At 33.6% G+C, this 22,960-nt stretch overlaps 4 protein-coding genes and 1 pseudogene across 5 annotated transcripts; 1 reads left to right on the forward strand and 4 right to left on the reverse strand.

The window, feature by feature from the left end:
• Nucleotides 1-3,971: 3,971 nt before the first annotated feature.
• Nucleotides 3,972-5,496, reverse strand: LOC114394127 (uclacyanin 1-like). Its single transcript, XM_028355716.1, has 3 exons — nt 5,190-5,496; nt 4,612-5,034; nt 3,972-4,517 (listed from the first exon to the last, which is right to left on the reverse strand). Exons 1-3 carry the CDS (start codon nt 5,479-5,481, stop codon nt 4,153-4,155), a joined length of 1,080 nt encoding a protein of 359 aa, XP_028211517.1. The 5' UTR covers nt 5,482-5,496; the 3' UTR covers nt 3,972-4,152.
• A 3,462-nt stretch (nt 5,497-8,958) lies between these two features.
• LOC114392869 (cucumber peeling cupredoxin-like) lies at nt 8,959-10,559 on the reverse strand. Its single transcript, XM_028354115.1, has 2 exons — nt 10,188-10,559; nt 8,959-9,876 (listed from the first exon to the last, which is right to left on the reverse strand). Exons 1-2 carry the CDS (start codon nt 10,465-10,467, stop codon nt 9,416-9,418), a joined length of 741 nt encoding a protein of 246 aa, XP_028209916.1. The 5' UTR covers nt 10,468-10,559; the 3' UTR covers nt 8,959-9,415.
• A 756-nt stretch (nt 10,560-11,315) lies between these two features.
• Nucleotides 11,316-14,432, forward strand: LOC114393195 (zinc finger MYM-type protein 1-like). The gene is made up of 2 exons (XM_028354460.1): nt 11,316-12,883; nt 12,968-14,432. Exons 1-2 carry the CDS (start codon nt 11,976-11,978, stop codon nt 14,430-14,432), a joined length of 2,373 nt encoding a protein of 790 aa, XP_028210261.1. The 5' UTR covers nt 11,316-11,975.
• A 1,570-nt stretch (nt 14,433-16,002) lies between these two features.
• On the reverse strand, nt 16,003-17,027 carry LOC114393342 (stellacyanin-like). Its single transcript, XM_028354642.1, has 2 exons — nt 16,708-17,027; nt 16,003-16,517 (listed from the first exon to the last, which is right to left on the reverse strand). The coding sequence occupies exons 1-2, from the start codon at nt 16,892-16,894 to the stop codon at nt 16,195-16,197; spliced, it is 510 nt and encodes a 169-aa protein (XP_028210443.1). The 5' UTR covers nt 16,895-17,027; the 3' UTR covers nt 16,003-16,194.
• A 1,110-nt stretch (nt 17,028-18,137) lies between these two features.
• LOC114393341 lies at nt 18,138-22,128 on the reverse strand (annotated as a pseudogene). The gene is made up of 3 exons (XR_003662547.1): nt 21,640-22,128; nt 19,970-20,997; nt 18,138-18,496 (listed from the first exon to the last, which is right to left on the reverse strand). The product of XR_003662547.1 is annotated as a glucan endo-1,3-beta-glucosidase 14-like (transcript).
• Nucleotides 22,129-22,960: the final 832 nt, after the last annotated feature.

Raw genomic sequence — 22,960 nt, forward strand, 5'->3', positions numbered from 1 at the left:
ATTCAGCATGGCAGAATATGAGTCCAAAATCGTGTTATTGACCCCAAACAATGAATGTAAGTTAAGTCCAATAGCATGATTATGGATTAACCAATATCTAGTGAAAGGGTTAAAATAGTCATTCACCCTATTAGCATGACTATATGATAAGATTGTTAGTTTAAGACAATGATTGAAATCAAATTTAAAAATATATTTGATTTGGTAGTTATAAAAAATATTGAAACCAAAATTTAAAATATGATAAGATTGTTAGTTTAAGATAATGATTGAAATCAAAATTAAAAATATATTAAATTTGGTAGTTATAAAAAATATTGAAACCAAAATTTAAGATTTAAAATTTAATTATTAATTCATGCAGATTTAAAAATTTTAAAAAAATTTAGAAACATAGGTATTGCCACTTCGTATGGCCATACGAATTTTGACCATCCGTATGAACCATACGGATTGATGATTTGTAAGAATCATAGGAAACATACGTATTGTCACTTCGTATGGCCATACGAATTTTGACCATCCATATGAACCATACGGATTGATGATCTGTAAGAGTCATAGGAAACATACGTATTGCCACTTCGTATGGCCATACGAATTTTTATGTACTTCTTCTTCTCCGACGAAGAATAATCACCCAACTTCACCATATCCTCTTAAACAACGCACGTACATTACTGGAGACAAAAAAACGTTTAGAAAAGGAGACTAACGGAAGCTAACGAAAACAACTTACACTAAGGGTGTGAGATTTTGTGGGAAAAAAGGTGCTGCAAAAATGAAAAATCAAACCTCCTATTTGTAACCAAAAATTCCCATAAGGGTATTTTCGGCATTTTCAGAAACTGCTGGGTGTCCCAGCAAAAATGCTGGGTGCCCCAAGCAGCTGCCATATCTGAAGCGTAGTCGCCCAAAGCGTAATGGATCTAACAGCACGTTATTAATAAATTGGCCCAAGAAAAGGCCCAAGCAATCGAACCCATAAACAAGCCGAACGTGAAACAAGCTGACAAAAAAAATAATTGAATCAACACCATTGGGTCCAATAATATCAGACTCAAACATAACAGGAAATAAAAATTTACCTTATCAATAATTATAAATTTCCTAAATATAATTTTTAAATGATTATTATAAAAATTTGGAAACTTATTATGTGTAACAACATAAATTTTATAACAAACGAAGGTTCAACGAGGTAATGATTACAAATTAATCTAAGTTGCGATGATGACAATTTAGATTATGATTTAACTAGATTGGTTGAATTGGTGCATTAGTTATTATAAATTTTTACCTGTCTTTGATTATAAATATAACGAGTAAAGGTTTATTATTTATACAATTTATTTTATTTTAAATAAAGTTTATGTTACCTTTAAATATTTTTAGTTGAAGACCAAAAAATTAATACATAATTATTCAAAAGTCTTTTAGTTGTTAATCAAATGGGAAGGGGACACAACTTTTGCAATACTATTTAAATCTCTCACACACTTCAGTGACAGATTGCACGCGACTAAGTAAATCAAGTCATACAAAATGAAACCAAAGAATTAGAATAGTAGAATGCACTAAACCAAAGAATTTTATATTTTATTGGTGGGGTGTGGATAACTTTATTATTATTTTCTTTTTGTGTGTGTGTCTAATACCATACACTGAATTAGCTCATATGACGCTCCACAAAGTTAATTAATATAATAAATGAAGAAAACTCAAAACGTGTTTTATTCTTCCATTAAATGTACTTTAAAATCTATACTTGTATCGTATGTCCTCGTCATGGTGAGCCAAATTCTGTGCTTTTTAGTGGGCACGTAAGGCTAATGTGAGTGAGAGGTTTCTTTTATTGTTTCCTATTCTAAACTTTAGACGAACCTTTAATTTTATTTAATGCTTCTTATAATGTAAATACGGGTTGACATGATTGGATAAAGATTTGGTATAAAAATCAATTTTCTTATCATAAGTGAAAATTAAGTCATGTACTTTAATTTTAAGAGAAGTAAGATTTTTTTTATTAAAAAAATAAGATGCATAAGTTAATTTTAATTTTTAAGAAAAGTTAGATAATTTTTTTTTATCTCTTCTCCTATAAATGTTAATTATGGAATTTATTTAAAGTGGACTAAAATCATAAATTTTTAGTATTCTAAATAAATAAAAAACAAAAATAGGTTATGTGTTTGTCTGGTTAATGACTAAATGTTAGTTAACTTGTTTTTTTTTTTTGTCTTTGGGTAATGTCTGTTCTGCATAATTATTTTTTGTTTAAATAATATAACGAAGACGATTTATATGCTTACAAAATTTACTTTAAAAATAAGTTTATAATGAAATTCAATAAAATAGATTAAAACAAAAATTTCACTTTTTTAAAAAACTTTAATATGTCTTTAAAAAAAGTTACTCAATTTTGATTTAACTCTTGTGCATTTTGTGTGTGCATCCAAATTCCAAAACACAACATTAGTTGGCAATACGCGTGCATTGCTGAATATTTTTCAGTTCCTGAAAAACAAGCTCGCTCAAATTCCACTTACAGCTGCTTCATTTTGACTTTGAACAATATGCAAAACAAAACATCTCGTTGACAAAAAATAAATATTCGTTTCTAGAAGTAATTCTCTGTTCATTTATTAAAACATTTTTTGGGCCTGTATGAAAATTGAAGTCTGCCATTGGGCGCTTTTGATCATGAACACCAGCACTTTTACTCTCTAATATATAATTCAAACACTAAAATATTCATAAAACAATTAATTAACAATATAAAGAAATGGCAACACTGAGGCATCTCCTCCTTCAATTGATTCAAATGCCACCGAGACTTCTCCTTCCCTGAAGTATTGCCGTTTAGCAAGGGCGTGTCTTATTCATTCTTATAATCAAACCTCAAGTTTTTATTATTTACATTAAAGCCGGCATCTTCACAATGTACTTGGGTCTTGGGGAGAATATAATTCAATAATGTTTTTGTTTTTATTTCTTAACATTATAAATTTATCAAACATCTTAAAAAATCAACTCCAGCCAAACATATAAATAAAAACAAACGATGCCACTAATCAAAGCTTGCATAACCGAACCTACTATTTCCAAAAATATGAAAAATTTATGAACCAAGCCGGAATCTGAACTTTGTGATATGTCTGTTTTGTATATATCTATATATGTAGTATCAACAATTCCACATACACCATTTCCCACTACCAAAAATGATACCCTCCCTCTATGTATTCTCGACAAAATGACCAACCCACTCTGCCACCCACACCTTCTAATTTTTCCAAAGCTCACACTTCCTCGTCACGTCATAAAAGAAGCTCTGCAGGTCTGATTTAATTGCTATAGAACCCATCTTTTATTGCCCCATATGATCTTTCTCCTTCATATGAAACCACACAAACTTATACACCATAACATAGTTAACCACAAACTATATGGTTACTTTCGTAGATACAAAGTATTATGTGCATACCTCCTTTTATTTAAATAAATAAACTGGTCCTGCATAAGATGCCGAAACCAGGACGCAGTCCCAGATACCTAATACTTGTATTAAATTAAAATGGTGGGGGTTTCTCTGATTAACTAATTTATAATCATTCATGAAAAGAAGATAATCGGGAGCCCTTTATCGAAAGAACACACATAAGCGTGGAAGCCCATGAACAAAATACTAATCTGATCAGAGAGGGTAAAGAAACAATCTTTCCAAGTCATTAACTCACAATGACATACTAATTTAATGGTTTAAGTGCATGTGGCAAATCTAGCCAAACACTGATATACACGACAGCGAAAGGGACTAGCCATTTCCGTTGAAAAATTGATAATCGTAGATGACTTCCTTTCATTTGCCAAGACTTTGTTATCAGAATAAGTTATTTTTCAAACCTCGTCCGTAATAATTAAATAATCAAACCCAAAGGTCTCCAATTTTTTTTTGATTGCGAAAGGCGTTGCGAATTTGTTCACCACACAAATATATATCTCAATTCCAAATGTATGTACTAGAATACAGTACAGAAAACTGTAGCCGATGAAGGGAGATGAAATAGAAGCTAACTTTATTGTCACCCTCAAAAACAAAAGAAAAAGAAAAACTGAATTCACTAAAGATAAATCAAAGAGCGAAGAATCCTAATAAATAGAATAATAGAAAAAAGCCGCGGCAACTGAAAGAAGGGTGGCGGATACTCCAACAAGACCGAGAGATGCAGCAGCAGAGTTCTGTGGGGGAGGACTGACAGCACCTGATGGAGAAGGGCTAGAAGGAGTGGTGGGGGCGGTGGCGGTGCTGCCGCCGGTGACGTTGATGGAAAGCTTTTGTCCTCCCAAACAGTGCCCCGGAATTCCACAGATGTAGTAATGTTCACCGGATTTGCTAAGGGGGACTCTGGCCGGTGGAGTGGTGAAAGTGGCGATAGGAGAGGCTGAGCTGCAAGAATCGTAGTTGGCCTTTGTCACCTCCTCTACGTTGTGTGCATTTGATGGGTAGTTGAAAACTGCAAAACACACCAATGATGGTTCGAGTCTTTACTTTAATTTGTACCACGTGGGACTTGATTTAGTTAATAAGTGTAGATGATGATGACTTACCTAGGATGTCTCCAACCTTGAAGTTTTTGGCAGAGGCCCAAGCTGGGTAAAAGGAAGCGTTGCCAGGAACAATCCAGCCTGCAGTCTCTCCAACAGTGTAAGTAACTGATCCAGAGGAAGGGCCAGGTGCTGGTGTAGACCTTGGTGGAGAAATGGGGCTAGTGGCTTTTGGTGCTGGTGCTTGTGCTTCAGGAGCAGGGGAAGGAGTGCTAGAAGAAGCTCTGTTAACGTTAATTGCCAGCTTCTGACCGCCGGAACAGTGTGATCCAAAGGAGCAAATGTAGTATTGTTCCCCTGTTTCGTTCAGGGTTACGGTGGCTGGACCGGAGGTCAGGGTCAAAACGGCGTTCCCGCCGTTGCACGCGTCGTAGGCTGATTTCGTTACCTTGGCCACGTCGTGTTGGCCGGTGGTGAAGTTAAACACTGCAAAAAAAAAAAAAAAAAAAAAAGGAAAGAAATCCAAAACTTTTAAGTCTACAGGCAGCACATGCAATACAACATAAAATATAACCATGATTAATTAAGCCAATTCATAAAAAAGTTTTCCAGTTAGAATACTAGTGAAAGTTTTTGTTTACCGAGAGTGTCGCCTACGGTGAATGTTTTGTTGGAAGCCCAGGTGGTGTAGGTGGCGGCGCCGCCGGGAGGGATGATCCAGCCCGTGGCATCACCTACCACGTGTCTGGTTTGTGCTTCTGAGCCATGGAGGAAGGTGGCTACTGCAAAAAGAACAAGAAGCAAGTTTCTTGACATGGCTATGTGTTCTTGGAGGTGAGGTCGCCCCTGTTGGATTCTAGGACTAGATCTTTTTTGTTGGTTTTTTCTTCTTGTTCTCCTTATGGTGTAAGAACTTGTGACGTTGAAGGCCATGCCTTTTGTTGGTATTTATAGGAAAAAGGAGATAGGTCAATAGTGCCATGACCCGTTACACATGGGTAAAGTTGTTCTAAAAGATTATTTTTTATAGATTATAAAAGATTTTTTTTTTGCTGAATTAGATTAAAAATTATTTAGGATAAGAGAAGGTTATTTTTATAGACTAAATAATCATTTAAGTTTAGATAATATTATTGCGTAAAAAAATGTTTAGATGATATTATTTATAGAGATTAAAAGGTTATTTAAGATAAGAGAAGATTACTTTTATAGACTAAAAGATTTTTTTTTAACGAAGACTAAAAGATTATTTAAGAAAAGAGTTTATTTTTTTTATAAGCGTAGATTATCTTTTATAATGAAAATATTACTTTAGATAAGGGTTTTTTTTTTTTAATGAGAAGACTATTTTTATTTTGAAAAAATGAGAGTTTAATCTTTTTGTTAGCTAAAAATATTATTTAATAGTATAATATTTTTATTTCTATGATAATTTATCATCGGAAACAGCATAAAATATTTTAAGTTGCAAACACATTCTAATTAAATTGTTAAGATAATTTACATTTATAAGAAAAAAAGTTAAGATAAATTATTGAGGTAGTTAACAAATTGAGCCACATTTCTAGAGTCTTCTTTTTGGGTTATTATAATATTGCCACAAAATAATATAAACTAAATTTCTTAAATAATTAATATTTGTTAGAAAAACCAACTTACCTCATTTTAGTAAGGTCTTTCTTATAGATGACAATTTGTTCATATACAACAAGACTTGAAGAATTCAAACTCAGGTTAACTTGAAGCAATAACATATTATATTAGTTCAAAGAGAGACTTATTTAGCTTGGATTCATGAAACAAAGTCCTGTAGGAATTTGAAGTGAAGGTGTGTGTGATTAGTAAGGTCAACAAAAATTAGTGTGATGGTAGCATAGTTGCAGGCTGCCGAGATTTGAGACTTCCATAAACGTATATGAATGGCCGCGTGAGACGAAAAGATCTCACCAAATGAATTTGACTTGTAGCGTTTACTAGTCTCCATTTCTTTGTTTTTACACGAGCCATGGACGTGGTGGAGTCAATTGTGCATTTTATTTATATTTGTTTGCAATGAAATTGAATATATTGATAAAGTGACACCAAGAAAAAGCATTTGGTTATGGCCCACTTCTTTGAGAATGAGGATGCCTGAGAAGTTGGATGGAAAATTCCAAGATGGGGGAGATTCCAGTTTCCATGGAGTGAGAGAGAATTCGTCAAAGCACGCTTCAAGCAAATCTAACAATATTATTGGAAGGACACTGCACAAACTTTCAAGCATACCAAACGCCGTGCTTTGATGTTTTCTACGAGGATACAGCATGTAATTTTAGCTATTTTTCATTTTTCCTCCATCAAAAGACTTTTTCGGTTTCTTTTAGTCTATTCCTTTAGCTTTTCTTTTTTCCTTTGTTATAAATAGAACGTGTTATTTCAGGTGAAATTTTTTAAAGAGTACTGTGAGCGCTTTTAAATATTTGACTGCAACATGTATGTGGAAGTTGATGCGTCAATATCTTATTACTTCTTTGGGGTGAGTTTCTATTTTTATTAATATTATTTTTTTCCTTTTATAGGGTGTTTATATAGTTTATTTTATCTATATAATAATCCTTTATATATAACACTTGAAATAATTATTTTGAATCAAAGTGTTTTTATGAATTAATTGTTTAAAAAAGTATTTTTAAAAGTTTTCTTAAACAAGTCTTTTAAAAGATTTCTTTATCATCTTAACCTTTTCAATATAGGAGTATTATTTTCATTTTATTTTTAAATTGAATTTTAATATTTTGAAAATTATCAATAGTTAAAATTAGATATAGTTTACCCTGCAAAATTAAAGATGAGAGAAGCAAGATAGTTTAAATCAGTAAAGGTAAAAAATAATTTAAATAACTAAGTCAAAAGATAGAAAGAAAAATAAATGAGATTAAGATGATTTATCCCTAAAAAATCAAATAAAATTCAGGCTATGTTTCTAAGCTTCAGGGAATTTGGGAATTTTCAGTTTGTTTAAAATTTAAATAGTGTGCAGGTGGAAATTATGAAATGCAGGAAGTAATAGCCCAAATACAACAAGCATTTTAATCACAGCCCAGTTATAATTAGGTCCAATAAAATGTAATCCTGAAGGCACAAGGGTCTGTGGGCTGTGTTTGGGCCTTGGTGCTGCCCCACTATCATTATCAGCGAAGGGGGCTCTTCAATTCTGAGAAAAAAGAGAAATATAAAAAGATGAAGGAAACATAAAAAAAAAAAAGGATAAATGAGTGTAAGTCGATGATAATTTAGTTTATAAAAAAATAAAAATTATGATTTAGTACTTAAAGGTGTAAAAAGTAAGACAATTTGGTTATCTCGTTAGGATTATAAAATCATCTTATTATTAAGCTGTAATTTATTATTAAACTATGCATAAGACATAATTATTGTACTTTTTACCTATTAATGAATAAATCAAATTGTTTTATCATTTCAGAATAAAATTGTTGCTGACTTAAATACGAGGATTAAAATAATCATTTATCAAAAAACAAAAGGAAAAAGAGAGTAGAATTCAGCACGAGAAAGCGATAGAGGCATAGAGCAAAAAGTAAAAGTTGTAAGAATCTTTGTAGTAGTAGAGAAAGAAAAGGCAGAGAAGAGGGGGAGGAAAATCTAAAAATAAAAACATTCAGCAACAATTCTTTTTCGTAAAAATCTTCTCCTTTGATTGCATCAGGTATAATCTTGTTGAACCGCGCACCAGCCATCAACCCACCCAACCCAACTCATCAGCATCTGACCAACAACACATGATGACTACCACCCCACTCCACCAAACAAGTAGTGCATCTTACAAATCAAAGAGATTGTTGCAAATCCAAGTTATTTTCATTGTTACAGTGCTTCTTATATAACAATGCTAAAAATGGTTTTCTTTTTTTTTTTTTTCATTTTTCATGAGTTCCGATACCAATATCTAAAAAGAAACATAATATTTCATAACTATTAATTAAAATGAAATAGAAAAATAAAAAGATCTCTAATCAAAAGTCTTAAATTTCCTTTCGTATTGATTTCAATAATCAAAATGATCTTAGATTCCTTCTTAATTAGGTGACACAAATTTAAATTATCGCCACCACTTACATCCTACCATACCGAATCACATTAAAACTTTTGCCTCCTGTCATTCTCTATACTCTATGCCTTAATTTGCTGTTTATAAGTTGTAAGAAACTCAAAGTCAAAATATCACAATATATATTTTATTTTTATTTTATGCTAGCTGACAAATATCGCCATCTCGGGGCGTATACTATTTGAACATGACATGTTCACATGTTCCATTTTATACCTAAAACCCAATTCTTAAAACGCAACTTCAACTTAAAATTTTCATTAGCAGAAAAGTAAGACATCGGTGGAACAATAATTTATATATAAAAGAAACTGAATTGGTATAACTCACATCACGATAGCTATTTATTCATACACAATCATCTCAATCAAGTGGATCAATACAGCTGGAAAATCAATGAAAAACAATGTTTTTTCAAGTACCATACAATATCATCATCAACACACCAGGAATCAAGCCCCTCTCAGTAGGCACATATCACAAGCCAAAATTTTGAAAAACCCAACACATTGAAATTGATATACACTACAAATTAGCGTATATCATGATAAGAGAAATTCTCTAATATCATCTTTCCGATACATTCTCTTTTATTTAATGAAATTCATGTGACCGTGAATCCAATTAAATATGTATGTCTCGTTTCTAAGTTAATAAGAATCACATGAATTTCAATAGATAAAAGAAAATATGTTCGAATGAGAGTATTAGATAATACATTGATATTTGCTAGCACTCTAAATCACAGTAACAAGTATCCTAAAAATGAGACAAAAAATTGATGGCAATGGTGATGAGGAATAGAGAGAAGGTAGAAGCAAGAAGTGTGGCTGAGCCGTGTGGTGGAGGGGCTATAGGAGCTGGTTCAGTTTGGGATGATGGAGCTCCTTCATTGGAACCTGAACCAGATGCAGGAGGAGAAGCTGAATTAGGACCTTCAGCTGGGGCATTCTGTGGTGGAGGAGCAGAAGCTGAAGGACCTTCAGCTGGTGCTTTCTGAGGTGCTGGTGATGAAGAATCAGTGACCTTAATGCTTAGCTTTTGGCCACTGCTGCAATGACCTGAGAAGGTACAGGAGAAGTAGAATTCTCCTGTGCGATTGAGGGTGACTCTAGCTGGTCCTCTATTAAAGGCTTTGATGTTGTTATCGACTTCACAGTTTTCATAGTTAGCTTTGGTAAGTTCCACCACACTGTGGCTTCCAGATTCGAAGTTGAAGACTGCAAAAGAACAATTCCATCACAGATTCACAAACATTAACTTCAACTGTTCAACACTTCAACACACAAATAAACACATTTTAAATGTCTGTGGAGCAATTTATGATTAGATTGTAAAATAGTTGATAGATTATTTACCCGTAAGTAAATTAATAACTAACATAAAATGTTTAGCTCCAAGTCTCCAACGCTTTTTGAGCATGTTATGGCTTATAATAGTAATACTATATTCTAAAAGTAACATTAGATAGAGAATTATGAATTCACAAGGGAAATAATTAAGGTTGTTTTGTTGTATGCTGATATTTTACCTAGAGTGTCGTTTAGTTTGAATGTAAAATTTGCAGCCCATTTGGAATAGAAAGAAGCACCACCAGGAGGAAAACTAGTCCAACCTGTGGCACCTCCCACCTCGTAATCTTTAGCTTCTGTGCTCTGTAGTAACACTGCAGCCACAACGACTACGACAAGAATTGCCACATTCCTTAATTGAGCCATCATATGTTGTTGTTTTTGTGTATCAGGTGGCCCGTGTGATGGCTCTTTCTGTGCTCCAATGTCTATGAGAAGAGAGAAGCTTTGGAAGTGCATTCAATCCGTGTTGATTATTGAATATATAGAAGTCAGGCTAAGCTATGTAACCCATCATAAGTATTGTTTTTAAAAGAGATAAGAAACGTTTTCTTAGTTGGATTGTCATCTACTCATCATCTCACTGGGTCACGGTGTGACTGAATGTTTATATATATATATATAAAGTTGTTGGATCATAAATAACTACATAGCTGAAGAGAAGTCAGCGGATGGAAATGGTCCAGTAACATGTCTCTAAATTACACTCGTGTTGTGTCCAAACACCCCTATCTATTCTAATAAATAATTCTATCTGAAACTAAAAAACAGTTGATTGACATAATACATAAGAGAATGATTATCTCTCAACTCCCATTTTTATTATCTAAACATTTAACAATAATGTTGGGACTTAGGAGGGATTTTGGTCCCTTCGAATATGGTGGACGGTACCAAGGATGAAAATGAGCTTAGATTCATACAAGCAGCCATGAAAATATACTATTTTTATTCGTAATTATTGGTAGATGAAGCTGTTAGTGGACTATGAGCCACATGATCATTGCATCTTTTTATATGTGAAATGAGATTCGAAATAGTACTTTTACTGCTTTATAATGGTATATATGTAGTTCGGCGTAGAGACTTGAGAATTGAGATGTGTTGATCAACTAGCTTAAAAGAGTTTACTACTTTGCTCCTTCAATACCACGATTAAAACTAATTTAAATTGCTAGACGCATGTTGGCCATTTGCCAACTCAACTATGCAATGAAAGACTTTCCTCTTATGATTATATAATGTAGGCAGTGGCGGTTCTACCATGCGGCCAGCAGGGGCATATGCCCGGGCTCAGCTAGGCATTTTTTTTTGTTACAAGCCCAATATTTTTTTATTAGTCTTAAAAAACAAATAAAATTTAAAAAAAAAGAAAGAGGAAAAAGGAAAAAGGAAACGGAAAGTTTCCGTCTCTCCGAATCCAGCAGTGGGCAGTTCCTCCAACTCCCTCCGTCGCCGCCGCCTCCCTCCTCCTCTCCTCTGTGTCTTCTCTTCCCTCCATCGCCGACTCCTTCTATTTCCTCCTCTCCGCGCCGTCGTCGCCGTCTTCTCTTCCATAATCCCATAGCAGCCGCAGGTAAGGTAAGTTAGGAAAAATAAAAGTGATTAAGATGGAAAGTGTTTTTGTTTGTTGTGATACTTCCGTGTTCTTTAATTTTTCTTCCATTTTTCAAGTGTGAACAGTGAACTCATAGAGTCATAGTGGACACTTTTTCTTTTTCTTCCCCACTAAGAGCACGTTTATTGAAGAAGAAAAAGTCATATTTTATTCCCTTTTTTTTTTTGCTTTTCTAATATGGAAAAAAGCTTAGAGGAAAAGACTTTTGATTGCTTAAGTTAATAATTTCTTTTTGGTCTTTTGTGTTGCACTACATACATGGTTGCAAAAGAGTTTTCTAATATATCAATTGCAAACACTAAAATTTTCTTTGCTACAATTTTGTAACTATTTTATCTTTATTTCAGATATGAGGAGATTTTTGGTTGATAGAGAAAATATTGAGAATGTGAATGTTGTGCAACCGGAAGCTGAATTAGAACCACCACTTAATAATGTGGTTAATGAGTTTAATCCAAATGAGATTGTGCGTGATCCAGGTCGTAGGAAACAAATTAATGAGTATGCTCCGGATATTCAAGACCAAGTGAGGAGGGCATATATATTGAAGGGTCCAATGCAACCAGATTTGTCAAACTTTCCTCGTACTCAATTTGGAAGTGTTAAAAGAGCATTTAGTAAATCATGGTATAAGAATTATACATGGTTAGAATACAGTGAGATAAAGGATGCAGCTTATTGTTTTTATTGTTTTCTATTTAAGCAACCCGGGAGGGCCGAGCACTTTGGTTTTGAAGTCTTCACTAAAAGCGGATATAGAGATTGGAAGCATGCATCTCAAGGCTTGAAAGGTCATGTTGGTAGTCATAATAGTTTGCACAACTCATGTGTCAAGCACTACAATGATTATAATAATCAAAGACAAAGTGTGACAAGTAAGTTTGCTAAAGCAACCAAGGAATCAGAAGAATTGTATAAGATTCGTTTGACTTATTCTTTAGATTGTTCAAGATATCTCATAGCACAAGGCATGGCTTTCCGTGGCCATGATGAATCCTCTACTTCGCTAAATAAGGGCAATTTTAGAGAGATGGTAGATTGGGTAAAATCTCAGAATGAACAAGTGAGGGATGCTTTTGACCGTGGTGGAAAAAATTGCAAAATGACTTGCGGTGACATTCAAAAGGAGCTTGCAACGTGTTGTGCACATGAAGTTACCAAGGTGATTATGGAAGAGCTTGGTGATAGACAATTCTCCGTGCTTATTGACGAGTCACGTGATATATCCGTCAAAGAGCAAATGGCGGTGATGTTGAGGTTAGTAGTTGTATTTTCCAATTTCCAATTTTCATTACCTATTACTCTCTATGCCGCCAAGTAAACTGGTTGAATTTGTTTTAGGTTTTTGAATGACAAAGGGAATGTTGTGGAACGATTTATTGCTCTACATCATGTCACAGATACTTCATCTAAGTCATTAAAGGATGCTCTTTATGGTATTCTTGATAAGTACACATTATCTATTTCAAGGATACGAGGGCAAGGATATGATGGAGCTTCAAATATGAGAGGTGAATTTAATGGTTTGCAAAGAAAAATTCTAGATGAAAATCCTTATGCTTTCTATGTCCATTGTTATGCTCACCGTTTGCAATTGGTTGTTGTGTCTGTTACTAGTAGTTGCTCATCTATTCATGATTTCTTTGAGTACATCACCTTGATTGTGAATACAACAAGTGCATCTTGTAAGAGGAGGGATGCTTTGACAGAGGCACAACACAAAGATATTTTAAATAAACTTGAGAGTGGTGAGATATCTAGAGGAAGGGGCTTACACCAATCATCTAGTCTCACTAGACCCGGGGATACTAGATGGGGTTCACATCATACTACATTGCTTCGTTTGGATCAAATGTGGTCCTCCGTGTTAAAGGTGCTTAGTATGGTTGATGAAGATGGACGTGGACCATCTCAAGCAGCAGGTTTGATAGAAAAAATGGAGAGCTTTAAATTTGCTTTTATTTTGAGGTTAATGTTAAAGTTGTTTGGTATCACAAACGAGCTTTCAAATGTATTGCAAAGAAAAGATCTTAATATTGTGAATGCCATGGAATTAGTTGATGTTGTCAAAGCTCGGTTGGGCACAATGAGAGAGAGTGGCTGGAATAATTTTTTTGTCGATGTCCAAGGATTTTGTGTAGCTAAAAGTATTCCGGTACCAAATATGGATGACGAAATACCGGTTCGGGGTCGTTCAAGAGCAGAAGGGAGGACTATCACTAATCTTCATCATTACCGTGCAAAGATTTTTTATGTTGCTATTGATAAAATATGTGTGGAGATGGATCACCGCTTTAGTGAAGGAAGTAACATTATACTTGATTGCTTCTCATGTCTTGACCCCAAGAACTCTTTCTCCAAGTTTGATGTTGATAAGCTTGCTCGTCTTGCTGATATTTATCATGCAGACTTTTCTGATGATGACCGAGGAACAATTAGGGATCAACTTGAAACTTATGTGCTTCAAGTGAGAAGAAATGCTTCTTTTTCCACTTGTGAAGATGTTCAAAGTTTGGCTATGAAGATGGTTCAAACTGAGAAACATTTGGTATTTCCATTGGTTTATAAAATTATTGAGCTAGCTTTGATATTGCCGGTGTCGACAGCATCCGTTGAAAGAGCTTTTTCAGCAATGAAGATTATCAAGTCTAAATTGCGCAATAAGATCAACGATGTGTGGTTCAATGACTTGATGGTATGTTACACCGAGCGGGAGATATTCAAGTCGCTTGATGATATTGATATTATTCGAACATTTACCGCAAAGAAGTCTTGGAAAGGACACTTGCCTCGTAATTTTATTTAACCCGCTATTGTAAGATTATGTTTATCTCTTTTATTTTAAACTATATTTTTGTTGACAAAATGACGAGTCTCTTTTATTTTGATTGATTACTATTTACATATTATATACAATGTGAATTTGCTATCTTTAAATTTTTGCCCAGACTTTATAATTTTTCTGGCTCCGCCACTGAATGTAGGCCATCGCTTGGCTCGTGCATGTATAGAAAAGAAAGCAGAAGGAGGAAAAGAAGAAACTAATATTTAAACTCTGTCTAGAAATTCATATGTAAATATAGTGTATTTATTAACAAATTTTATTTTTCAAATAATAATCTCCCAAGTCCAAAGTTAAATACTCTCAAATTTATGCAAGAATATATAAAAATGTGAATTATAAATTTACATCCCTTTTAAATTTTAAAATTTAAACTACAGTGTTGCTATTTATAGCCAATGTTTTTATAGTTAATTGACATGAGCTAGCTAGCTTCCGTAGGGCCCATACCTGAATTTATTATTACGTAGATTGTATTCACACCAACTAAATAACTAACTATGTAAACTGCCATAGTTGAGTTAATAAAATAACTAATGTGTATTGCTTAATCAACTTATAATGTGATTATCTTTTTTTTCCCTCAGTGAGTGCAAGACAACATTGATACCGTCAAACTGAAGCCGAAGTCACAGCTCTTACAGGATCACTCTTCCTAGCAGATTGGACAGACAAATGGACCGGGTAGTATGCCAATTAAAAGCTAGTGGGATCCCATTTTTATTCAACCTTAACTTTCTTATGATGCAATTTTTATATTTATCTTACATATGTTTTATCTCTTTTTGTTATCATATTAATTATCAAGTTTATTATTTTTTTCTATTTTATTTTTCTCTCTATCTCTCAACGATGCATGCACTATACACCCCAAAGAGACTCGATCAAACACTCCGATCCTAAGTCCTTATCTTTATTAATTATTATTTATTATTATTGAACTGATTCATGATTTGATTTTTTTTTTGAATGAATTATTTGTTTTTTTAATAACTAAAGAAAACCATATCTAGAATTACAACAAATTTGAAACCTTGAAACTAAAAAAAATAAAATATATAGTCTCATTCTGATAACACATGAAGCCTTTATTTTTATTTTTATTTTCCAGCTTTCATAAAACAAATTTAGTAATTTTTTCTGTCCAACAATTTTTTTTTTCTTTTTCCTTTTGTTTTTCTGCGCTTTTAAATACAAAGCTAGTATGTTTACAAGTGTAATCAAACCGTTGTGATAAAGGAAAGGAAAAGAAAAATTCAAATTGTAATACGACTGCTAAATCGATCTTTAGAGATGAAACAGTATTTTAGTCGTCATTAATTACTGGGGCAATGGCGATGCGTATGGCAGTCTCTGATACATTCCAAGAATACGAACATGAGATGTTTTGTTTGTATACATTATTCCAAAGAACTGCGAAATTAAATGCATTTAATTTTGTTTTCAATTATTTGTGGATGACAGAAAATGAAAAGGGATAGATAGGGAACGGAGCACAATTGGTTCTTGCTCCTTAATTTGCCTGTCGCGCTACTATCCAGAATAATTCAAATTTTTTTTTATTCATCTACAATTCTCATACATAATACAACACAAAAACACAAATCCAGTGCAGCTGGAAAATAAATAATAATAATAATAACTTATTCAAACAACATAACCCTTGATCCAACAAATACAAGTAAATAACCAAGTCCCAAAATAGACCGAGACCACATACATAATTCTAGAACAAGACATTTGTGGCAACTGCAATGAAAAGAACAGGGATTGTGACAGCAACAAGGGGCATGGCTGCACGTGACGCAGGTGGAGGTGGGGATAATGGAGCAAGGGAAGACGACCCTGCAGTCACATGAATACTCAGCTTTTGGCCGAGGGAGCAGTGACTCGAGAACGCGCATGCGAAATAGAACTCGCCCGTGCGGTTCAGAGTGATTCTCGCCGGCGCTGTGTCGAATGATTGCATTACTTCACTCACGTTGCAACTGTCGTAGTGTTTCTTTGACAGGGTGACTACGTTGTGAAATCCTGTTGCGAAGTTGAACACTGCAAAACAAACAATCAAACAAGTATTTAAATGAATGGTTTTCAAGAACAAAGAAAAAAGTTAGTATTCACTAGAGTCTACGTGAATAAGAATCCCTAAGATCGGACTAAGAAGACAGATTACACTTGTTTAGAAAAAGAAAGAAAAGAAGTTAGTAAGGTTATTGTGTATGTAGAGAGAGATATTGACCGAGTATGTCGTTTAGTCTGAAAGTGTTATTAGCTGCAAAGGAGGTATATAAGGAGGTGTCTCCTTGGGAAGGAATAATCCAACCGGCAGAACCACCCACAACATGCTCTGCAGCTTCTGTGGTGTGTCGCAATGGCATTAATAATGCCGCTGCAACAAGTAGAACGAGGATTTCCACGTTGGCCATGAGGTTTTGTTGGATGAGCGAGTGTGTCTCAGGTTGCCCCAGCTGTTTGATGAGTCTTGAAATCTTTGCACGGAGGCAGAGGAGGATTCAGGGAAGAGGCTAAGGCTAACTCAGCACTCTTGTGTCGCTTTTATACCAAAAAAACAAAAGAAAGTGAAAAAATAATGCAATAAATATTTTAAACCAAATCAAACTAAAAAAAATGATTTTGATTTAAAATTAAATTCAACTGCATGTCTTTTATGTTTGATTTTGGTGACATTTTAAGAAGAAAAGAAAAAACTTAAGAAAACTGCATCTTGAACATCCCTAGACCCTAGGGCCTAGGTATTGGCCTATCGGGCCTTTATTAATTTTCTTACTTATTAAATGATTTTTAAATTAACTTTATTTCATTTTAGATAATATCTTAAAATATATCTATTTAATAATTGGAATATGAATTAGAAAATAAAATATATGAAAGGATGGATGCAATAGAATGTGTGTGCAAGTATTTTAAATATTTATAAAAAATTATTATAATATATCATCTCATTGTATTTCTGGAAAACCAATTTCTAAAGTTCTATGAAAAACAAGTGAGAAATCGAATTGGGAAGAACTTCTCACTTACTACACTGTTGTATCATTAGAATAAATATTTTTTAGATTGTATTATTTGAATAAATATTCATTTTTTTGAATTTTTTGGTAAAAAAAGTCCCGCAATCAAATCCATTGAAAACGAAAATTACCTGCAAGATCAAATTGTGACGTTTGTGCCAGAACAAAATATCATCTCGATTTTTACCATAAATTAAATAACTAAAATATATAAAACACTAATTCTATTAACCTGTGCGACAGATTAATGATGAGACAGTGAACAATTTCTATCTCAATTTTTTATATACTTAATCATGATTAAACAGTGGACGCTTATCATTCAAAATAAAGTATTAACATATTACGATGTTTCCAACTTAAGCAAAAAAGAAGAGGCAAATATCACCCACTTTCAAATAAGGCAAGATTAAAAGGTGTGTTGCTAACATTTGTATTAAGAAAAAACATTGTAATCTTGCCTTATGTGAAAGTTTTAAAGTCCCATTGAATGAATTTGTACTTCCCATCAAACAATAACACAGGTTACAAAAAAAGAACTTCTAACCTTGACATTTTTAAATAATCCCCCCTCCCTCTTTTCCCTGTTGGTCCAATTTGCTTCTATGTTTTTAAATGGTTTGATTAACAAACAGAATTACAAAATTTAGTGTATTTGATAAAATTGAAACTAGTGTCCAAAATTTGGAATGTATTAGTAAAAACTGAAAAATTCTAGATCTCGTCGAAGGAAAATGCTTTCTCAAGTGACATAATTACACGTTTGCTGAACATCAGCATTTCTAGATATTGCTTTATGAAATATGACAATCAATGGTATAATTTGATCTATTGAGACATGAAGTGGAGCCAAGTTAAACTCATTTCATTGGTAGGAACTGGTTTGCCGAGCAGGTTGATATCATAAGATCACTAACTCCAGAAAATCAGCAGTATCAAAGAAGATAAAAAGAATACCATCGCGTATGACCGGGATAAACCTTGAGTATTGATATTCTGCCAAGTGAAATAAAAAAGAAACAGTGAACCCCAGTTCATCCCAAACTTTTTTTTCAGCAAATTATATTCCTAAGTGTTAATGCAAGTAGTGAGTTCAAAATTACACCAAGGAAAAGGCACATCCATGATTGAACCACCTATCAATTGAGACCAGCAATCGACCTTTTCCCTCTGAATCAATGAACTTCACAAACTGTGAAGATAATATAGAAAAGTGAATGCATTTCTAATTTACAACTCACTAATTTTTTAAGGTCTAGGCTTTAAAACGGTGTTGACATTGCACACATAAGCAATGGTTCTCATGCTGTCCCGTTAGTTCAGCCTGATTACATTTATGAGTTGAAAGATTCCAGACATATTAAAGAGAGTTACAAAAACGAAGTTAAGGACTTGTATCTACAAACATTTGGTAGTTGGGATATTACTAAAGAGTAAAGACAAAAGAGAACAAGATAACTTCCAAACCAGTCACAACTGGTTCAAAAAACCGTAAATATGGCTCATTGTTGCCCAACCAATAACCATCATGATGATATTAAGACTTAAATAGTTACTTGATATCCCTAGATCATTTCACATGAAAGCACAAATAGCTTGGATGTTCATAAATCTTATTAAAACCATGGAACATGGGTTCTGGACTTCTGGTTCTGCAGCTAGTCTACAGCTAGAAAGGAGAAAGAGTAGTATCAAGAAAAAAGACATTTTCCCATTCTCTCTCTCTCTCTCTCTCTCTCTCTACTTATGAGTAATTCAAGATAGATGGATACATATTGAATGTAGATGAAGACATCAAGAATGACATTATAAAGCCAAGCCAATATGGGGACAAGAAAGCAAAACAAAGTACCATGTAGTACAATATTTAAATTCTTGATATGGGAAGTAAACTTTTGGCAAGACAACTTGTGGGTCAAATTTCTCAACAATTTCTTTGTTTCTTCTATTATCATTAATTTTTATTTTAGCATTCTTTAAATTCAGTCTTGAGAATTACAAACTTCCAAACCAATATAGTCCTATCATGTAGGAACTAGGATGCAATAAGTTAGCATGTTTGGTTTAGCATTTGGCATTCTTTGTTTGATCCACATCTAGTGGAAGCAATCAAATGTTGCTTCCGCATCTTTTTAAAATTCTGACGCGGAAATGAGGAGGGACATGCATCCGAAATGCTGAAGCAAACATGCAGTTAGTCCCTTATAAGTGGTGTAAAAGTTTACATAGTCTATGCGTATGCATTGCATCATCATCATTTGATAGACTCGTTAGACAAACCAGCCCACTTGACAAAACCATAAAAAATAAATATAAAGATAACATCCTGCAATAAAGTGTGTGTGTGTGTGGGGGTGGGGGGGGGGGGGGGGGATCCTGGTTTGATTTTATCTCTTTTTGTTTGGTGTGTGAAAACTTCCAAATGAGCTTAAACAAAAAAAAGATAGCATCAAATGAAATTTATGGTACCTTAAGAGATAACAGAGATGAATGTCCAGCATTAAGTCCATGAAAACCAATGTCATATGATATACTTCCATCAGCCTTGAACAGTCCATAGTTCTTCTCAGATGAATGCCCAGGCTTCTCGTTCTCGTTGAATAATGCAAAAATGTATGCCTTCACAACATTTTTAGGTCTATGTGGGGTTCCTTTCCTCTTCGCAAGCCTTCTACGCAGGTTATAATTATATGTCCTTGCATTAGTTGCATTTGCTCCAGCTTCAGTTTGATCTCCATTAGAGGCCCAGCCAGTCTCAGTAATTATGACTTCCATTTTGTCAAATCCAGCATCCTCCAAAGCAGCATAGGCAGCATCAATCTGAGCATCGAGCATGTTATCATAATGCAGACGATACGTTGGATCATAAATTCCCTTTGTAGGTTCAAAAAGTGCATAATTTATATCAATATGTTCAGGATCACTCGCATAGACTAGGAAAGGGTAAGCATTCACACAGAAAGGAGAGCCAATCTGCTGGAAGAACTCCAGTAGTGGCTTCATAAACTGATTAACATTATCATCAAATTTACCAGAGGAGGGAGGGTAGGACTGCGAAAAAACTGCAAACGAGTTTGCAGTAGAAATCTGAACCAGTTGATCTAGATGAAGTTTCACGGTAGCATTGTAAATATTTTTAACAGCGCCCAGAAGAACTCCCCACAAAGAATAGTCACCGCCACCCAAAACTTCATTGCCTACAGCAATTCCACGAATGCGTGTATCAGGAAGAAATGACTGTACATTTTCTTTTACCCAGTTCAAAGCATGGTCTGGATTCGAACTCATGTCTTGCAGCTGCCCGTTGGGGAGCCCCACTACAATTTCAAGCCCAGTTCCACTAAATGCCTTGAGAACACTGTGATCAGCATCGTAGATTCTAACGTTCCTTATTTTTTCTGCTCTGAGAAGAGTAACAACTTCATCGGGTGAAGGAATATTATTTGCAATCCTACCATAATTTATACCATATGTTCCGGTGAACGCTTGCACAGAAGCTGGAAATCAAACAGGGAGGGTAGAGCTCCATTAACATGATGTAGCCAACAAAAAATACATGCTAGCAACTTCTATATCCCTAACATTATTTTGCCAATCATGAACAAAATTGGTACTCTAAGTAGATGGACATGAAAGGACAAAAGAGTAAAGTCTAGAAAACCCAATTAGAAAGGCCGTCCATAATCAGAACCACGAATTGATAGAATTGGAATAATCATGATATGTCCAAGGAACAGTGGTCCCATGTGAAATCAAAAAGGAAAGACACTGATCAATGTAATCATAGTGATAACTTGAAAGGAAAGCAATATGTATATTTAAAAAAATTGAAAATCAAAATTAAAATCTCTTCCCAAAAGAGACGAGGGGACTGGGAGAAAAAAAAAACTTGATATCATGAAAATTAAAAGAAAGCAACCAAGACAAGAAGTCAAGAACCTAAAAATACAAAAAAAGAGAAAAGGAAAAATCAAGAATTTTAATTCAACAAATGGTGAAACTATACTAAACACTCAAGGGCTGAAACCCCCAACCCATGATCATACAAAAAAAGATCAATAAAAACTGGGGAAAAGGTAAATGAATAAAGTAAATCAAATACATGTTTGAAAACGCAAAATAAAGAAAGTATAAAGTACCTATTGGAGTGAAGAAGAGTATAGAGAAGGGGCAGAAGAAGCGAAGAATCAAGTACATATTTGACTGGCGAGGATGATCAAAATTTGAAAATGAAACGCGTTGTTGGCCTTGGACGCAGTGCTTCTTCCTCCTCAGACATGCCATAAGACGAAAAGAAACGATTTTTATGGTTTTGCGGCGTTGAACTACAACACCTTTATCAGCGCATCCATCATTACTTGCTATCTAATCTCCGATAAGAAGGAAGCAGAAGATGAGGGTTGGTTTTGGGGGTTGAAGAGAGAGGGGGAAAGGGAAGAAAGTGTGAGGGATATGCAGGGGTTTTATAATTGAGTTGTTGTTGAGTAAGTAAAAGGCAAAGCAGAACAGAAGAAGAACAACGCAGTGTGGGTTTGTACTAAAACTCGGCTTCATTGGTCAATGCACACTTGTTGTTCCTCATCGTGCGGTTTTTTGTTTTGTTTTGCGGTGTGCGTTAAGGTATTGTTTTCTTTCTTCTTTTTTGAACTCGATCTCACAACCTCCCCTTGCCCACGCGCTCCTACTATCACTAATAAACTCAATAATGAAATATATGTAGAATAAATTATTAAGAGCTGAATCATTGGTTTTTAATCTATAATTTTGATTGTATTTTACCATTTAAGTTATGTTTGAAAAAATTATTTGAAAGTTAAAAAAATTAAAAGTAAAAAAACTAACTTGTTAAATTATATGTATTTGATAAAATTAATTGTTAAAATAGTTAAATAATACAAAATGACATAAGAATAATTAAAATATGATTTGTTTAAAAATGGTGATAAAAAATTAGATAAATATATTAAAAATTAAAATGAAATAAAATATTAAAAAATTAGAAGTTAATATTTAAAAAATATATTACTTTAATTAGTGTTTTAAAAATATTAAAAGTTATTAAAAAAATATTTATTTACGGTCACACAAGATTTTTAACTAATAAAAAAAATTAAAACCAGCTGAAATGCATTTTAAAACATAACCTTAAAGTAGATTTTAGTTAATTCATAATCTTTTTACCCTTAATTCTGATCGGAAAAATTTCCTTAATTTCATCTTCATTTAAGCTTTCTTTTAGGACAAAACTTATATTTTTAGTATTTTTTTAGAGGATATTTTTAGTATTATTCTTCTATAAAAATTAAAGTTCCACTTTATGTTAAAGGTTTCATTAAAAAACAGAACAAATTATTAAGATGAAACGGTTGAAAAAAAACACGAATAATATCTTTCTTTTTTTGAATTCAATACTAATAATACCTAAAAAGTTACATTTGTGTTTTTCCTTTTTTTCATCAC

This window comes from Glycine soja, chromosome 17 (genome assembly GCF_004193775.1).
Source record: "Glycine soja cultivar W05 chromosome 17, ASM419377v2, whole genome shotgun sequence".
NCBI classification, from domain to species: Eukaryota; Viridiplantae; Streptophyta; class Magnoliopsida; order Fabales; family Fabaceae; genus Glycine; species Glycine soja.

Excerpts from the sequence above, each read along its gene's own strand:
- LOC114392869 (XM_028354115.1), bottom strand. The coding sequence starts at position 10,467 with ATGCACTTCCAAAGCTTCTCTCTTCTCATAGACATTGGAGCACAGAAA. Across the intron at positions 9,877-10,187 it reads CAAACTAAACGACACTCTAG|TCTTCAACTTCGAATCTGGA; the intron begins GTAAAATATCAG and ends GTTCTTTTGCAG.
- LOC114393342 (XM_028354642.1), bottom strand. The coding sequence starts at position 16,894 with ATGGCCAACGTGGAAATCCTCGTTCTACTTGTTGCAGCGGCATTATTA. Across the intron at positions 16,518-16,707 it reads CAGACTAAACGACATACTCG|TGTTCAACTTCGCAACAGGA; the intron begins GTCAATATCTCT and ends TTTGTTTTGCAG.
- LOC114394127 (XM_028355716.1), bottom strand. The coding sequence starts at position 5,481 with ATGGCCTTCAACGTCACAAGTTCTTACACCATAAGGAGAACAAGAAGA. Across the intron at positions 5,035-5,189 it reads CACCGTAGGCGACACTCTCG|TGTTTAACTTCACCACCGGC; the intron begins GTAAACAAAAAC and ends TTTTTTTTGCAG. Across the intron at positions 4,518-4,611 it reads CAAGGTTGGAGACATCCTAG|TTTTCAACTACCCATCAAAT; the intron begins GTAAGTCATCAT and ends TGTGTTTTGCAG.
- LOC114393195 (XM_028354460.1), top strand. The coding sequence starts at position 11,976 with ATGAGGAGATTTTTGGTTGATAGAGAAAATATTGAGAATGTGAATGTT. Across the intron at positions 12,884-12,967 it reads CAAATGGCGGTGATGTTGAG|GTTTTTGAATGACAAAGGGA; the intron begins GTTAGTAGTTGT and ends AATTTGTTTTAG.